This window comes from Dipteris shenzhenensis, chromosome 5 (genome assembly GCF_047967505.1).
Source record: "Dipteris shenzhenensis isolate YYH24624 ecotype China chromosome 5, Dip_SZ_1.0, whole genome shotgun sequence".
Lineage (NCBI taxonomy): Eukaryota > Viridiplantae > Streptophyta > Polypodiopsida > Gleicheniales > Dipteridaceae > Dipteris > Dipteris shenzhenensis.
Window position 1 is genome coordinate 58,365,787 of NC_141600.1, and position 19,176 is coordinate 58,384,962.

Sequence of the window (19,176 nt, forward strand, 5' to 3'; positions counted from 1 at the left end):
GTAGAGAGGGCCATCACAAACAAGTGGGAGATGATGGAGGAGGTCCACCCTCTGGTTTTGGTATCTTTACTAGGTGATATTTACTTTTTGGTGATGGTTACCTTAGGACTCTCTTCTCTCACATTTCGAGTCCTAGGATGATGGTAGAATCCTTAGATAGGAGGATAGTAGAGAGGATACCGGTAGAGACAATTACACAAGTTGTTCTATTCAAAGTGTCCGGATAGAAGCTCAGTGTTACAGAAGTGCTACATAGATCCGGAACCCCTCCAAACAAAACACAAATTGGAAATTTTTAGTATGGGAGAGGAATCCTTTGCAGAGATTGGAATGAGACCCAAGTGAGTGGTGTCGAAGAGGTCCTAGCGTTTTAGATGCACCAAGATTTTCTTTTTTAGGCAATTCAGTCAAACTATGGAGGAGGATTTAGATGCAGAGGATTGATAGCATAAGCTCATTGTGAGAGTCTAGGATTTTCTTAGAGGTTCTATCAAATTTTGGCATAGGATATGGGATAGTTTTAGGTCCAGGAAGACTTCTTTGGTTGATAGCTCATCAGCCCTGGTAGTGGGTACATGGTTGGGATATGTTGTTTGAGATAGAGCTTGAAAGGGAAGTCATAGAGGAGGATTTAGATGCAGAGGATTGATAGCATAAGCTCATTGTGAGAGTCTAGGATTTTCTTAGAGGTTCTATCAAATTTTGGCATAGGATATGGGATAGTTTTAGGTCCAGGAAGACTTCTTTGGTTGATAGCTCATCAGCCCTGGTAGTGGGTACATGGTTGGGATATGTTGTTTGAGATAGAGCTTGAAAGGGAAGTCATAGAGGCACTGCATCTAGGATTGTCCACATGCACAAAGGGTCTAGAGGCGAGAGCTTGAGGTTGGTCTTTGCTACCATCATCCACAAAGAGATGGTGGTGATGTAGTTGCATGCACGCCAAGTAGAGGCTAACCTTGTGGTTGTGAGGATTTAGACATGTTTGCTTTGACATGTGCTAAAGTTTCATTGAGAGAGCCCTCCTCTTTGTACCAGCCTCTGTCCATTCAATGCTAGGCATGGCTGCTTTGGCATGTTGTGAAGTTTCACTGAAAGAGTCCTCCTCTTAGTACCAGCCTTCAGGGAATTCCTATTTTAATCGTTACTGCATTTTCATGCCTGGCTTTGTGTTCTTTGATGTCTTCTTGGATATTAGTTTTATATGTACGGAACAGTAGGTCTTGTATGGAATAATAGGCCACCTGAGTGGCTTTTTGGGGGAGCACCTCGGAGCTTGATGCATATTTCAGAAGGAGAGACATGGAGATAAGTCCTGGGATAGGCAAATGAGGACCCTCGTAGGCACATTGGATAGGACAATTCTCTAGCACCAAATTCCCTCTTTGAGTTTGCAACCTTGCCTACCATAACAGATGGGGAGAGAATGGGAAGTTTTGGTATGATCCCTCACTGAAATTTTGTAGCACAAGCACCAATGAGACTCTCTGATGAGATCCTCCTACTGATCTCAAGGTTCCTTTGGATGATCACTAACTTGACTTGCTACCATGTTAGAGGATCAAGGCTGTGATGAGGAGACTGGTAAAACAGGGTCATTGGATCTGGCCTAGTTAGAGACAAGAATGCATGTGGTGGTCCTAGTTGTGAGAGGGACACCCCCTCAACGAGGTATAAAGAGACACAATGAAGTGTTTTTTTGGGGGCAAAAAGGGGATTTTCTATTAATTTATGAAAGAATCTTCGAGGGCAAATTCCGTGGAAAAGTACATCATGCAAGGCATGAGAAAATAGAACCAAATCCAAATCAAGCTCTTGTGATAACAAAGCCATGAAATAAACAAGGTTAAGGCTGATAGTGCCACATCAACCACTAAGGAGATTCTGAGAATAATGGAGAGCCGTGCCACTCTCTCCAAAAGACATTCCTCCTGGTAGCGGCTGCTCGTGAAGACCCTTGCATAGTTCCCCAAATGGCTACCAAAGTGTGTACCGTGTCCATCTAGATACTACCCAACATGTGGACTAGGTGGACCTGGGAATCATCCAAGGACTTTCTACATCTTGATATCCAAATATGCCATGTTGAAATGTCCCACTAAGTATCCACAAATTCATGCGCAGGTCTGTACAGAGAGCTAGAAACCTCATCCCATAGAACATGACTCAACCAAATGTTGTCAAATCAAAAGAGCCCAAGAAAAGTCATGTCTCTCATAGAATACTTGAGGCCTCGGAAGAGAGAGCCATGCTACCGAGACCTAGATCATGAAGAAAGGAGAACGTATAAAGGTGCTCAACAGACTAGCGATCCCCTTTCAAATGATCCTCACCTGTCTATAGTCCCATAGGCAATGTTGAATAGAATCATTAGTAGAGAGGCAGCGGGAACAAGTGGAATCAGTCCCAAACTTTGACCTCCATTGGTCACAACAATCCCTCCATGAATAGAATGCCAAAAGAAGAGAGTGATTTTTCTATTTGCGAGGGATTTCTAGAGTCTCTTCTAAAAGGATGAAGAGCTAGTGGAGGTTGGAAATGGACAAATGGTTGGGATACGAGCGTAGCCTGTGAGGGCTAGAGGCTGGCATGCATTTGCAGTGTACTACCTAATATACATAGGAAGCTTGAGATGGAGATGATGATCGAGTAAACAACAAGAAAACCCCTCATCACTAAAGGAAGACCCACGACTAGTAGAAGGGCCTAAGATTCTGTCATGAGGAGTGTCAAAGGAAAGCGATGCTTGATTGCACCATCATAAGGGAAAATTGGAGTGATTTCACTGTTACAAGGGGATATGATAGGAACTACGGGGAATGCAGAGCTCGTGCAGATGGATCTAGAGCTATGCCATACTGCAAAATTAATTGTCATTCATGAGGGTAGGATGATGAGCATCTAGGTGGTTCCATCAGATAATGAGAGGGAGACTACCTGGCAGTATCCACTAGGAGAAGAAATCAGTGATTAGTTGTAATTGTGCATACATAGGAGTTAAAAGAGTTCAAAGAGGAGATATTGATTTGTTTTTTGGAGCAGTGTGTGGTACGGGCTAAAGCTATGAGCTTGCCTTGTTTAACCCCGCAACAATGATCTAGGTCGTGAGGTGCACTTTGATGACCCTTCATGGATATTGTGGGTCTAGGGGGTCTCCCTCTAGCATAGATCTATGGGATACTTGTGTAGGTGTGAGGAATTGTTCGTAACCTTCCTCAGACCCACCCTCTTTCTTTGAGCTTACAATCTGCAGTGTCCATCAAATATAGCTTTGTGCACAGGATTCTTATAGATTTCAACTTCTTTCCCTTCCAATTTTGCCTTCAAGATAGTTGTTGGTCATGGCCTTTTTCAGCATTTTCTATCTGATTTCACACGGTGGGACTTACAGACGCGCCTTGCTTTGCTGCTGATATATTTTTTGAAAAATGAAATTAAAAAGAAAGGAGGTACACCTTTTGTACAAGAAATTGATTCAGTAATTCGACTAGCAAACGTGGACCCATTGACTCACTTGCTCCTTGAGTAATGTACAGACACGCCTAGCTTTGTTGCTGAGATAATTTTTGAATTCTAGGCACTGCACCCTGACAAACCCACAGTCTACTTCATTTGCACTTGCCATTTCTGTCTCACTTGCTCGTTGACTAAATGCCTCAAGAACAATTTCATAGTCGGCAAGGTTTTTCTCCTGAGCCTTGAATTCGATTGCAAAAGCCTCAGCATTCATATTTGCAAGATCTTCAAACAAGTCAAACCCTCTTACCAGAGACATTGGCTTGTCTGCATTTGACCGCACGACCTATAAAAGTCACAAAAATCCTTTCACACACGTGGTATCTTATAAACAATTCACTCCTAGGTCAGCCTAGCACCTTTCTTTAGTATCTGTCTAATAACTCTGCACTTTTGTCTTGGAAGGACTGCATCATACCTGACGTATGTGATATTTAGAAACCTGCACAAGAGCATCATCAGCTTCCATACTTAAGAAAGAAAGCTTTGATGTTTTCTCGGCATTGTTAACATTGGTAAATTTTACTTCTGATCCTTTAAAATTACAAAGATCTAACAATCCCAGAAGAGCAGCTTCAATTTCTTCAAAGCGAGGCTCCACACTGTCATGGACATTGCCAATTACAAGCTTAGAGAATAAGGGTGCAAAAATGTAGCCATGACAATTACAAGCTTAGAGAATAAGGGTGCAAAAATGTAAGAGCAAAACTTTTTAGAAATACTGCATCAAAAACGTTTGGCAGACATATATAAATCACAGATATCACGAGACAGTAAGAGAAAATTAGCTACAAAAAGTATTTCTAACATGATTTAGGAGGTCCATGTTGTGACAACCAGACCTGAATTGTTTCTCAAAACCCAAATTCGAGATTCCATTGTTCTTAAGAAGACCATTTCATGTCACATATCAAATTGAACTATAAGGTTTCTTTAAACATCTAAAATTTTGGATAGCAGAAATGGGAAACTTTTAAATCACATCCTCTAGAATGAACATGAACCCAGATTTCCCTATAAACTACAAAAAGTGCAAGAATTTAGTACATGTGTTTTCCAACAAGGTAAGGCCCTTAGAGAGGGACAAAAATATGGGTTTGTTAGATAACTTATGTATAAACGGTGAAAACACCATGAAGATGTAAAAATACATCATAAAAGCAACTATGCATTAGAACTTGTTCTCTATATTTACGGGGTAGTTTTTTGGGAGCCCTAGTTATATATTATAAAATTTTAGCTATACATACATGTGTGTGTGGGGGGGGGGGGGGAGAGTAAGAGGGAGGGAGAGAGGGGGGGGGGAGAGATAGAGATTTAGTAACATCTGCAGAAGCCCTCGCGGGGCTATGTAAGGCCCAGGGTTGAGGTGGCAGGGCATGACCATGTGCCACCCTTCCATGTAAGAGGACCCATAAGGTGTGATGTACATAATCCATGGTAGTAATATTATAAAATGTAAGGTGGCATGGCTCCTCCATGTGCCACCCCTCCACCTAGACTGCATTTAGTGAGATATGAGATGGATATTATATTGGGTTATTCCCTCCATATAGGATAGGCTCATGTGGGGGAGGTATAGAAGGTCCAAGAGAGCAAGTTAAATAATGGGGAAAGTAGGATGAGGTGGCAAGATTTCTTGTGCCAACCCTCCACTTGTCCTCTTAGAGGTTTGAACATATTATAAAATTGGGGAGAGACCAAGGGAGTATCATAGACTTGAGATATGGGGCTTGATTTATGTAAAAAAATGAGGCAAAGGGTTGTCGCACACAATTGAGAGTGCGTAACCACCTAGCCCACATGGGAGACTTTTTCACACACACCATGCATGTGGGAGGATGCATTTATTGGGAGAGACCCCCTCTCTTGGCTATAAAAGGAGAGGGCTATTCCTTGATGAGACACGCTCATTCTTGTAAAGCCACCTAGCTAATACTTTGATTTCTCCCTTTCCTTCCTTTCAAAATGAAGCATGGTCCTCTTCTCTTGATGTCTCCATCTTTACATTCCTCCTCCCATCATGTACACGCTTCTCTTCCCCCTCTCCCTTTCCCCTTGTGTCATAGCCTCCCTCTTTATTCCCTCCCCTTCTAATTCATTTTCCCCTCCCATGATAACATTTCGCGCTCACGTTCTCCTTTCCTCTATGGCCCTTGAGCGTCGCCATGCTTAGCTTCTAGTCTCTGGTCCTGATTTCTTTTCCGGCTAATAATACACAATTGTATGGAAAGGCTGCACACAGCTCTGTTGATCACTATTAGGCTGTTGCGACTTTTTACGAGCTCTTGAAGCCTTTGGAGGAGAGGACTACTCATAAGCTCAGCTAATGACAAAACTGGGAAGCCGCCTGTCTTTACCAATAAATCATGGAACTCGGTCCCTTCAAAAACAGCCGCAAGGAAAAACCCACACTGAGTACCATCAGCTGCTAAAATCTTACCAATCCACACTACTTTCGTTTTTTTTTTAAAGATGAAAAACCAGTAATGCAATGGCAAGAGTATTCTCATGATACAAAATGGGAACCTGAAGAACCTTACAATCTCTTAACTTCAATTTCCAGCAAGGAAAGGTATCCAACATGGGCTCCTATACAAGAATTCAATGAGAGATCTAACAGTGAAATAGAAGGATTAAAAGCATTTATTACATACAAAGAGGAAATGCTCCGGAGATATCCTAATTCGAAGCCTACTTGGAGAGAGCACACTACCACTGTAATTAACAAGACACGAAAATTAATAAAGGACCTTGAGAGAATGCGAGGATCAAAGGATGTCAAGAAAGAATGCAATATATTTTGGCCAAATGTTCATAACGATTTTCAGCTCCAGTCTTTGAAAATGAATTTGTACCATTACTCCCATGTCCATATTGCGGACCGAAGAAGGTGTGTTCCAACAGCTTCAGGCGTCTCCATACTTTTCCAGGCTCTTCTCTACACGTTTATTGTGTTCAGAAGTACTCTCGACAGCTTCATTCAGCTCCAAGCAGCTCACTTCAGCTTTTTTGTCATCTCCAGCTTGCCCACACAGTTAATGGACTGTTTTGCAGGTGGTTCGGGCCAAGGTGCACTTTCAGTAAGTGTTTTGAGCTGTGTATTTCGCTTTGGGACTGTTTTTTGCAGCCCAAACTCTTGCACTCTCGGGTGCATTTGCAGATACTCTGCATTGTTGGGTGCATTTGCATTTACCTTATAGTTGTGGATGCTTTTGAGCTCCGTTGGATGCATTTGAGCACTCGTTGGTGCGCTATTTCAGATTTGGGTTGTGCATTTTCAGTTTGGGATTGCACTTCAGATTGCAACAGAGTGCAGTGATTGGATTATGCCATTTTTGCAGTGATTGCATTGTGCAGTCAGTGGCATTTCAAAGCAGCTAGTCTTACTTTGCATTTGCAGCAAGCATTTGTTTGGGATTTGCAGGCACATTTGCAGTCAGTTGCACTTTTGGGACTTGCAGTTCTTTTTGCAAGTACATTTGCACCTTGTGGGTATCCCATTTTGCATCATGTCGACTCTTTCAGACAGTTTTGGCAATTTGTCTGAGGGTGACAAGCTAGAGGTTGATAGGCAGCCAATCATTTGGAACGATAGTATACTTGATGAGCATGGCAGACCACTGGGCACCTCCCATTACATGCAGTGGTCTAGATGGGAGAGAGGCCCCACCTACACAGTAGGCACTTGGAAGGCTTTTATCAGGCTACCTGAGGATCAGAGACTACAGTCAGTGAGTCATCTCAGAGGAGTAGCACGCAGGATTCAGCAGATAGGTGTAGCCATTTCGGTGAAATGGACAGTTGAGATGCCTATAACTTCCACCACTTATATGGGAGCTTTTTCGAGGACAGTAGTTCCTTTACAGGTGATCGCTCTTTGAGGTCTCGAGGAAGATGCGCTGGTCTTTGATGTTGGGGATGGAGGTATACTCTCTAGATCCACGGATGATATCCTTCTAGAGGTTGCCTTTCAGCCTGTCAGGATTGCTAGTTTTGTGGACCATGGAGCGGGCTTGCAGTGGTACTTAGACCCTGACCCTCTGCTCTTGGCCTTGGGATCCTGGAGGTTGTGGTTATATGGAGGTGCACCTATCAGGTGCTTGCAGTGGGACCTAGGAGAGTGGGAATGGATAGATCATGGGCACCGAGAGAGGGGGATTCCCTTCTTTCGTTTCACGGTTGGTAATGCTAGGAGATTGCAGCTGAGCATTAGGGGTTGGATTCCCTCTAGAGCCCCCCAGTGGGAGAGCTTCTTCATCACCGCAGATTTGCGTAGGAATTTCTGAAGGAGGCTCTGTAAATCCCTCAGAAATAGAAAGATCACTCTTTTCATTTGGCTTGCTATTCATGGAGGGATTGCAGTGAACCAGTGGAGATCACGATTTGGGGCTGATCCCACTTGCCCTCGCTGTCATTCTACAGAGGAGTCAGTGCGACATTGCCTTTGGGACTGCAGTCAGGCAAGGACTGTTTGGAAAGGGGTTGCTCGGATACTCAGCATTTATCATACATCCCCTTTCTTCATGACTTGGGGCTCGGTCGCATGGTTATCCCTTACTGGGCCCCAGGTGTTTTATGAGCGTGAGTCTTCTTCTTGGGCACTCTCAGTCCGCCGGCAAGTGATAGAGCCCTGCTCTCTTCAGGATGTACCACTTACTCCCTTCAGAGCTTCCCATGCTTCAGTGGACACCTCTTGGGAGATTTTGGCTAGCATTTCCTCTTGGCACATTTGGAGAGCCAGATGTACAGAGGCATTGGATGGCACGCAGATACACCCATCACAGGTGTTCACGGGTATTTGGACTGACACGGTTCACATGTTGATAGCCACTTGGGCTAGCATGCAGGGCCCTTCACAAGCAGCCTCTTCTAAGACTACAAGCAGACAACAGACTGCTACAGTCCCTCCTGCTAGTCCCATAGCATCGAGAGAGGAGTAGAAGAAGTTTGACCGCCGCAATGCCTAAGCGATGTTTTTGATTGCCACAAATGTGAAGAGGCACATTATGACGACTATCAAGTCATCTCTCTCTCGAAGAAAGCTCTTGATGAATCTTAAGCGCTCCTGCGAGCTCCCTCCCCCTTCGCTCCCCGTCTACCCCCCCCTTGCTACCTGCGCGGCCCTCTCCCTCTTCTTTGGGGCACGTTGATTTTGTGCTATCTTGTATGCAGAGTTCTTGATGTCCCATGGGCCCATTTTGGCCTCTAGTGGACAATAATACACTTTCTTTCTTTCTTTCTTTCCTCCCTTCGTAGACTGCTGTTGTGCAGACTTCCGCCCCCCCTCTCCGCTACGCTCCCACTCTCCGCCAAATCCTCCGCCCGTCGCTACCCCCCCCCTCCCCTCGCCACACTCCTTCCGTCCCGCTCCGTCTCGCTCCTCTCCACTCACCTCACCCCATTCCGCCTCGACCCACCCGCTCCTCTCCGCCCCCCCGCCTCCACCTCGTTCCCTCCGTTCCGCTCCGCTCACCTCGCCCCTTCCCGCCTCGACCCACCTCTCTGCGCTCCACTCCGCCCTCCCGCTTCGTTCACCTCACCCCGCTCCACTCACCGCACCCCGCTCCACTACGCTCACCCCACCCACCCCGCCTCACACCACTCCGCTCCGCTCACCTCAGTTCACCTCACCACCCCTTAGTCCCCGCCACCCTTTTTTTTTTTTTTTTAAAGGGCCACCCCTTAGTCCCCGCCCACCTTCTTCCACCCTTAGCCCCTTACCTCTCACCCCCCTCTTCTTTTCCCTTCACCTAGCGATATGGCGGCTACGTGCCCGGAACCGGTGGCCCAGACGGACCCCCACTCCACCAGCCTATCGCGTTACATTGACAGAGCACCAGGTCTCCTTGGTGAAGTAGGCCGCCACGGACTTCTCCCAGACATCAGTTTATGGGAGGGTCATTGGCTACTCTCCTTCACGAGCAGACATTAGGGATTGGTTGCAGTCCACCCTCTACCTCGAGGACAGTCACATTGAGGAGGTGGCACTCATGGGACGTGGCATTTTCTGGCTTAAGCTCTCCTCAGAACAGGCTGCGAGCGACATAGTCAGGCGATCCCCTACTTCTGTGGGTGGGAAGATCATCCTCATGGTCCCTTGGTACAGGGGATTCAATGTAGCGGACTTCGATTCCCGCTTTCGCATTCCTCAATACCCAGTTACCCTTATCTTTCCAGGTCTCGCAACCGAGCTTCGCCCGATCATCAAGGACCCGGAGCACACTTTGGTTGGCCTATGCAGGACACTTACGTTGATGCGCGGCAGCCCAAGGGGTGCCACGTGTCAAAGTGGCAGTCCTTGATCCACAGAGCATCCCTTCGGAGTTCGAGATAGAGACAGACACAGGTGTGGTGACGCAGCGCATTCTGGTCACTGGTCGCCCAAACCAGTGTCTGAGATGCCATGGCTTCGGGCACCAGGCTCGCTCATGTCCTCGCTTCACGGGTACAGAATCTCAGAAGACTCCCGTTCAGGCAGCTCAGGATACTCTGCTCCAGTCAGCGACATCCCCTCCCGAAGGGGAAGGCTGGACGGAAGTCAAACGAAAACGGAAGGGCAACAAGGCAGGCCCCAAAAAACCTTCCCAGCCACAGCCAGAGCCCCCTCAGATGATCCCTACTCATCAGCAGCCCGGTAAGGGGAAGGAGAAGGGAAAGGAGAAGGTCAGCCAGCCTCCCCCTCATCCCTCACCCCGCCCTCCCCCACCTCCCCCCTCCTCCTCAATTCTCCGACCCCCACCCCCCCTCCAGGATCCCCCCCCGCACCAGTGGTTTCTGCTCCACCCTCTTCCTCGAGCATGATCCAGAAGGAACCCCCCCCCCCCCCCACCTGCGCCACCTTCAGCCCCGAAGCCTGCACAGACCTCACCCTCGTCTACCCCTCCGGGCCCGACGGCGGGGATAGGCCTTTCCTACAGGTGGCCAACACCCCTCCCTCCGGTTCAGACTCCTCATCTTCATCCCCAAGCCCAAGGGCTGCTCCTAGAGCTCTTCCATTGGAGTTTTACCGAGCAGGTCCTTGGGACTACTTGGTGCAGCGGGTATTAGCTCCTTTCGCGCATGCCTAGACATCAGCATCTTCTTCCTCCGCAAGGGAGCGGAGGGTAAGGTGTCCATCCTGGCTCCGCACGATGGTCCTAGCTATTCCTTCACTATCTCCAGTGATGGGAATGAGCAATGGATGAATGAAAATGTTTGGGAGACGATACGAGACCAGACCCAAGAGCAGGTGCAGGACTGGATTGGTAGCAGAGCAGCGGAGCTTCTTCAGCGGTAGTGGCAGGAGGGCGATGTTCGTCTGCGTTGGCGCCACAGCGCCAAACGTTTCCAACTCCTGGTCATTATTAGACCACCGCTGGAGTGGGCCTACGCGGAAGGGCTTCGCCCCTGGAGGACTTCAGAGGTTGCAGGCTTCTACAACATTTCCTTGGCAGAGGCGTTGAGCTGGTTAGAGAGAGCTTACCACCACGGGATGAAAGGCCTTTCCCCTCTGCTGAAGGTTTTAGAGGATGGGTCCGATGATCCGGCCTCTCCTTCGAAACCTTCACAGAAGCGCCTTCGTCTCCACACAGGACATCCTCCGACCACTTCGACTTCGACCGCAAGCAGACAGCTGTTTGTGGCCCACCTTCCCTCCTCATGAGTTTACGCATTATCTCTTGGAACGTCAACGGGTTCCACTCATCAGGCACCCGTGGCCCCAGGAAGATGGTGCTCAGACAGGAGCTCCAGCTAGCTTTGGTGGGAAAGGTAGATGTGCTCCTACTACAGGAACACAAGCTTTCGGCTTCACAGACTAGTATTTGTGGGAAGGTCCTCACAGGACGCTCCCACACCTACTGGGAACCTTCGATTGGTGAGCAGGGGAGAAGCGGGGGTGTCTGTACCTCCATCGACGCTTCTCTAGTTCAGCATGTGTTTGGTTCTTGCACTTTGATCCCAGGACGTGTGCTTTGGGTGGGCTTGCATATTGAGGGATCCCGCATCGGCATCCTCAATATCTACGCCCCGACTGATCTTAGACGTAGATCCGTTTTTTGGAGATCCTTGACAGACCTATTGCCAGAGATGGACTCTTGGATTGTAGGAGGGGACTTCAACAACCTTGAGACCTTAGAGGATCAGCAGGGAAGGGGCCCAAAGTTCCTTGGTATAGCTCAGGCAGAGCAGGCAGATTGGGACTCCTTCCTCTTTGCAGTGGGAGGTCGGGACAATTGGAGGGAGCCTTCCTTTTGCAGATGGCCTAGGAGTCTGGACTTCTCTTGGGGTTACAGGAGGGAGGGAGGCAGACTCCTGGAGAGACTGGACCGTTTCTATGTCAGTGATTGGGCGCTTGGCAGAGGAGGAGAGTCAGGAGTGGTTCCAGGGACGACACTTTCAGACCATGCCCCAGTCATCCTAGTCCTGGACTCGGCCTCTCAGTCCTCACCTCCACGTTCATGCCGGATCCCAGATTCCATCTACACCAGAGCAGCGGTTCACAGCAGGATAGTGGACCTATGGGAGCAGGAGTGGGACCCTACCAGGGATATGGCAGCACAGGTAGCTCAAGCACTTGATGAGTCTAGCCGCATTTGCCAGCAGGAGGCGATTCAGGTCAGACAGCGGTGTTGGGCGCGGGAGAGGGGTCTCAGACATGACCTCGCCTCGATTCAGAGGATGCAGCAGTCTTCTCCAGGCTCTGAGGAGCTCAGACAGCAGGAGGTTCGGGGGCCCAGGCCATGCTAGAGGAGATCACCCAGCGTCGCTCAGAGTTTTCATTTCATGCTTCCAAGTCCTTCTGGGCTAGGAAAGGCGACAGGATGTGCAGGGAGTTCTTCAGGACTCATGGACAGAGGTCAGCAGGGGAACAGCTCCGTTCTCTTAGGGCGCAGGATGGTAGTGTCAGGACAGATCCAGATGAGGTCCGGGACTTAGCGACAGACTTCTACAAATCTTTATTCCAGCAGGAGCCCCCAGACCCTCGTGGTCGCATTTGCAGGGAGGAGGTGTGGAGATCTACATCCAGACTCGTGCAACCTAGCATGAGCGATACCCTTCTCGCACCCTTCACTGTTGCGGAGATGCAAGATGCGGTGAGTGCTATTGATGGGCAGAAATGCCCAGGTGAGGATGGCCTCTCTAGAGCTTTCTTCACCATCTTTTGGGAGCAGATCCACCGGCCCTTGCTCGCAGCCTTCCAGCACATCTTCTCCAGCGGGCAGATGCCAGAGAGCCTTGCGACAGGCCTGATTTGCCTCATCCCCAAAGGGGGGGACCGCCAGGAGATCAGACAGTGGCGCCCAATCACCCTCCTCCCGACCGCCTACAAAATCCTCGCCAAGATGATTAGCAGTCGCATCCGCCCCCTGCTACACGACCTGATTCATGACACCCAGACTGGTTTTGTCCAAGATCACAGCATCTTGGACAACATCTTCACTTTCTCAGAGGCGACGGAATGGGCCCAGCACAGTGGCCAGCACCTTGCCATACTTCTTCTCGACTTTGAGAAGGCGTACGACAGGGTAGACTGGTCTTTCTTGGAAGATACACTCGCTCGGTTCGGTTTCCCGGATGAGTGGATTAGAGGTATTGCTAGCCTTTGCAGATCGGCCTCCAGTCGGGTTATCATTAGCGGCAGAGGATGGGGGAGAGATTCACACTTGAGCGCTCGGTACGTCAGGGCTGTCCATTAGCGCCTTACCTCTTCCTATTTTTTGCGGAGGCCATGACACACTTCCTTCGAGCTCGCACCACTGGTCTTCGCGGGATGTGTCTCCCTATTCGAGAGGATGCCGAGCTCTTGGACTCCGAGTATGCAGACAACACAGCCCTATATGTGCAGGATGATGTCAAGTCACTGGAGCGTGTGAGACTGTCCCTAGAGATGTTTTGCCTTGCGGCTGGAGCGAAAATCAACTGGCATAAGTCAGTTGGTTTTCTTACGGATCCGGGAGTCAGCTCACAGTGGGGTATTTTCTTGGGGTTTCGTTGGATCCCTAGAGGACAGACGACACGTTACCTGGGATTCCAGGTAGGCCTGGACATCACACCGGCTCAGCAGTTCTTACCGGTCCTAGCCTCCATACGACAGAAGCTTGCTTTCTGGAGCACGGCTCGACTTTCCTTGGCAGGCAGGGCCCTTGTGGTCAACCAGGTCCTTCTTGCCACTGCTTGGTATGTGGCCTCTTGCTGGTGTTTCTCGAGGTCTTGTGTAGCCCAGCTGAGGAGACTGGTGCGTAACTTCCTATGGTCTGGTTCAGACGGCTCTGGCACCACCAGAGCTAGGGTCGCCTGGCAGACGGTCATTCTCTCCCAGGCAGAGGGCGGCCTCGGCACCATAGATCCAGAGCTTCAGAGTTAGGCACTTCTTGGCAAGCTAGTCATCCGCGGCCCGACCCCAGGAGGACAGACGTGGAAGCTCTTGCTACAGCATGGTCTCAGTGGGTGTACCCCCCAGTTAGGGGGTGTTTGGCAGCCTTCTATCTGATGGATCTTCACTTCAGCACCTTTGGCTCAGCCCCGTTTCCCCTTCCTCCGTAGCCTCATTTCGGTCTGGAGGAAGTTGCGACACAGCCTCTCCCAGGTCCTCCCTAGTTGCCGAGATGAGACAGACAGACAGCCCCTGATCTAGAGCAGCCAAGTGACAGATGATACAGGTCGTCAACTCGGCGAGAGATCCCATATCCCTTGGGCCCTCTGGGCGCGTGGGCCCGCGCGCTCGTTCCGGGTTGGAGGGACGTCTACAGTCAGCTGAATCCAGGCGAGCTGGCAGCAGCAGTAGGTACGGCTCGTGGGATCCAGGCTTGGCGAGCGGAGATTGATGCTGCCATCCCTACAGGTTGGAGGATCCCCGTAGACACCAGACAGCTCTTCCCGGCAGATGAGAGGTGGCTCGGATAGTTCACTCCACGAGGCATTCCTTTGGTGGTGGCAGGCCTCTTCTCGGACTCTTCAGTACACTTCTTCTCCATCACTGATGACAGTCGCCTACAGAGCAGAGAGGCCGTGATCGACCCCCAGCTTCCCTGGCAGCGCCTTCGCATTGTAGGGCTGCAAGGGAAGATAGCCTTTGTACGTTCAACAAGCATTTTAGCTATGATCTTGTAAATGACTGGCATGAGCGTGATTGGTCTCCAATCAGTGACATGCAAAGGCCATGTGGCAAGTTTCCAATATTCAAGTTTCTTCTTCAATTTTGCCAAAACCCAATCAGATTGCTTTTGACAAGTAATCATCCAACCAAGAGGATAACCCAAATGATGAACCAGCTGATTTGGTTGGACAATTTCACCAGGTCATAAAAGAGAATGCCATTCCTTGAAATACAAAGGTAACAATTTGGATTTCTGAAAATTAACATGAAGGCCAGCAGCCAAACCAAAAAGAGAGAGTGCTTGCATGAGAGAGGATAAATTCTGATGAGTATTTCTTGGAGTAGAAAAGGAATCATCAGCATATGCATGAGTAATTAGCGTACCACTGCCAGGAATGTCCAAACCATGAAGCATATCTGTTGCTACCAGATGATCATGTAGATACCCTTTTATGCGATCAACTACCATCTTGGCGATGATCTTGTAAACTATAGGCATAAGGGTAATTGGCCTCCAATCAGCCAAGGATTCACATATATTCTTTTTTGGAATGAGCTTAACAATCCCTTTTTTCCATGAGTCTGGTAGATGTTGATTTTCCTAAGCAGAATTGATCATGCATAAAAGAGGCAGCTTAAGAATATCCCAGTATGCAAGAAAGAACTCAACTGTGAGACCATCCCATTCTGAAGATTTCCATCTGCCATTGGATTTTTAAGCATCAGTCAATTCTTTTTCAGTAAAAGGCATTTCCAGCTCAATAGCTTGCATAGGAGAAACAATGGGAGAAACATACTGAAGGAGAAAATTCCTGGCTTGAAGAACATCTTGTGAAGGGAGATCTGCCATCCCAAACTGACGACGCAAAAAATGATCAACACATGCTGCAGCAAGTTGTGCTCTTGAAGAAGTCCAAACCCCATCGAGCATAAGACCGCAACAAATATTTGAAGATTACCTCTTGCAATGCAGACCTTTAAAAAAATCTTTAGATGAGCATCCTTTGTCCAGGATGAGAGGCAGGAGACCTGAGAGAGGCGGAAGTAAAAATCCAGCGAGGGCTGTCCACCCAATCATGTCCCAAGGTAGGTATGCAAGCGTGAATGTGTCCAAAAAAGAAATCCTTCCAAGGCTCCTACCTAGGCATGAGTCCCCTCACCACCACCTTACAAAGAAATGCCCTGCACTTCAAGTCCGGGTCAATGATATTAAGGCCCCCTTCCCAAGTAGGGAGAATAATGGTCTCCGAGGCCACCCTCACTGCAACATCTGCCATGCCATCAAGTCCACTCCATAAAAAACTCCTCACTGGTCTAATGAGCTGAGTGATGCAATCCCTAGACCGGCACCAACAAGAACACACAAACCAGGCGGTGGCCAAGAGAACCTAGTTCACTACCACAACTCTAGAGGCAAGGTCGAGTTTGGCTGAGCTCCAAAAAAGGAGATTTTTTCTTATACCTTCTAGTACTGGGGCAAACTGTTGTGCTAGATGCCCAATCCTACCTGGTATCCCAAATATCTGACAGAAAGACCCCTCTGAATCCAGGAAAAGCCAATGTCAACTCCCCAGCCTGGAGTGTCCTCATCACTGATCCAAAAGCCAAAGGATTTATGCCAGTTAATGTGTGCCCCTGTAGCTGAGCAAAAAATATCCAAAGTGACTGCGAAGAGGCCTCAATAAAAATAGCAGTGTCATCAGCCAACTCACAGTCAAGAAGCTCCTGCTCTTGTCTCAAGGGCAATCTCAACCCATAAAGCTCAGCCTGAGATCTAAGGAAGATACTCATAGCTTCTGCCACAAAAAGAAAGAGGAAGGGGGCTAAAGGGCATCCCTGACGAACTGATCTGGAAATCTGAAACCCGTCACCCCTTACCCCTCCAATCAAAACCTGGCTGTGGGCTGACCTGTAAAGGGAGGCCACCCCTCTAATCCATGCATCTGAAAATCCAAATCGTAGAAGAGTGCCCTTAAGAAAACCCCAATCTACTCTGTCATAGGCTTTCTCAAATTGCCAGCCTCTGCCCGCTCTGCATAGCCCACTCTATGGCTTCCCAAAAGGAGAAGATATTATCAAATATGCTCCTGCCATGTACAAAGCCTGTCTGAGTATCATGGATGAGGTCTGGAAGAAGGGGCTGCAATCAGATGCTGATCGCATTGGCAAGGATTTTGTATAGAGTGCCCAAAAGAGTGATGGGTCTCCAATGGGATACAAAATTCCTGTTGCCAGCTTTCGGGATAAGGTGTATGAGTCCCTGGGTCAGTGAGTCAGGCATCTCACCCGAGTCTCAAATGCCCTGCAAGGCTGAAGTAATATGATCACCTATCATATCCCAAAAGGCTATTAAAAAAGGAGGAGTAAGACCATCGGAACCAGGGCATTTGCCCTTATGAAGGGCGGAGAGAGCAGAGTCTTGAACTCTGTGTTGGTAAAGCGTGCATCAAGTGAGCATATCATCTCTGGTGTGACCAACAAAGGTAAACTCTGCCAAAATTCATCTCTAGCCACATCTCTGGCCTGTGTGTCAGGATCTGCGGAAAGAAGGGAGGCATAGAAATCTGTCGCTAAGTGGACGAGACTGCAAAACACCATCAGAGTCAATAAGCTGCCTGACACTCTCTCTACTATGTCTGGGACCAAGTGTAGAGAAAAAGTGTTTATTGACTCTCCCTCCCATCTGTATCCAAAAGGACTCCCATGCATGAAAGACATACTCTGCTCTCTGATCAAGCAATGTCTAGCAAGGCGCTCCTGTACCCTAGCATCTGATGGTCGTTTTTGCTCCTCCCTTTGCAAGGCTGCCAACTGCTGGCGGATACCAATCTCTCGCTTGAGTACCCTTGCCGAGCACTAGCAGCGAAGTGATAAAAGTCGCTGATACTGGCAAGTGCTGTGGCCACATGTGAAGGACCGGCCACCCCCCTGCATGTGAGAAACCCAGATCTCCAAGATTGCCTCTGTGAGAGTCTCATCCGTGTATAAGGCATCGGGGATCCTGATACTGTGAAACCGTCCTCTCAGATGGGGCTCTGAGATGGACAAAACTACTGTAAAACGGTCGGAAGTGGAAACACCAAGTGCAATGCAAATTGTCCCCCATCTATCAAGAGCCCAGTCATCCACATAGAATCTATCAATTCGGGCATGGATAGGCATCTGCACCCTATGGTTCGACCATGAAAACAAAAGTGACTGAGGTTGAACATGAAATGCATCATCTGACCAAACATCTCTGCCACTGAACCTGAACAAGAAGGCATCCCAAGCTGCTCTCTCGAGGGAATGAATAGCACCTTCTCTGCCCCCTTGCTTATCAGAAGGTGCCTCAACCATATTGAAGTCACCTCTTATAATCCACGAATCTGCAATGTTAGCCCACGAGAGCAACTCTTTCCAAAATAGAACACGGTCCCCTCTGTTGTTCGGAGCATAGAGGTTGAGGAAACCAACCTTACGTCTGTCAATCAGAAGTAAAACCCACTGGGCCCTGGAGGGGGTTATGGTACCTTGTCCAATGATCAGAGGGAGAATGGAATCTAAAACTGATATGCATGTACCTCCGCTGGTTCCCAAGGCAGGAAGCCAAAAAGTCAGGCCTGAATGCAGCTTACCTGACTTGAAGCAATCTATGACATCCAGTTTGTGTTCCTGAAGAAAAAGAATGTCTAGGGAACCACCTGAAACACCTGGATGGAGCTGATTCCTAATCAGCTGTCTTCAACGGCGATAAGGGATGTCGCCCAATCCCTGTATATTCCAACTGGCTATCCTCATTGGCGGGAGAAAGCGGGTTGGAATACCTTACCCGACCTGGTGGTGGAAAAAGAACCCTCCAGCGGAGTTGACCTGCTGCCATACACACGAGGTCCAAGGGGAGGAAAGTCCACAGGTGAGAGAGAGAAAGATCTCTCAAAAGAAATGCCGTAACTGGCTCTCCGAAAGTGGAAGGTACAAAATCATCATCTGGGAGGTCAGAGAGGTCCTCTAGAGTGGAAAAGGAGTTCCGCTAAGCCAGTCCTAGGGAGGGGGTATGAAGGATTCCTACCGAAGCAGGGAGAGAATGTAAGACCCCCTTCCCTCTATCCATAGAAAGAGGCACCTGTACTGAGTCCTGATCAAGAAGTGTTGCGGATGAGGTGCTAACAACCTGGGCTACTGAGGAAGGTACAGCCTGATCCTAGGGTGGAGTTGAACAACGCTCCTGAACACTAATCTCCTCCCGAGGTTCCAAGGGGGTAGCCTCCAAAGCGGTGGAGGTGTGATCTGAAGTAGAGGGCCTAACCACGACCAGAACCCACCATGGGCCAGAGGTGGTGCGGGGTGTAAGAGGGACTCGAATAGCCCTAGGAGGGGGGGGAGCCCATGTCTGAGGTAGTGCCTGTGGAGTGGTAGGTCCTGCTCCTGCTCTCTGTCATAAGCTAGTACGAGGTGGTTGCTTTCTGGGCCTCTTTTTCTTTGTTGGGCAATCTCTGGCGAAGTGCCCTGAGGATCTGCAAATCCTACACTGGTCTTGCCGACCTGCAACCTCAAATATCTGGCGAAAGAAAGACCCATCGAGTCGCTGTAGCATGATG

General features: G+C 48.8%; 1 protein-coding gene across 1 annotated transcript in view; it reads right to left on the reverse strand.

Annotated features, from left to right (window-relative positions):
* Positions 1-15,197: 15,197 nt before the first annotated feature.
* Positions 15,198-19,176, reverse strand: part of LOC147902242 (uncharacterized) — an 88,588-nt gene continuing 84,609 nt past the window's right edge. The window contains exon 6 of the mRNA XM_087374463.1: positions 15,198-15,297. Within this exon, the coding sequence (XP_087230589.1) occupies positions 15,198-15,297 (100 nt within the window). The remainder of the gene's footprint in view (positions 15,298-19,176) is intronic.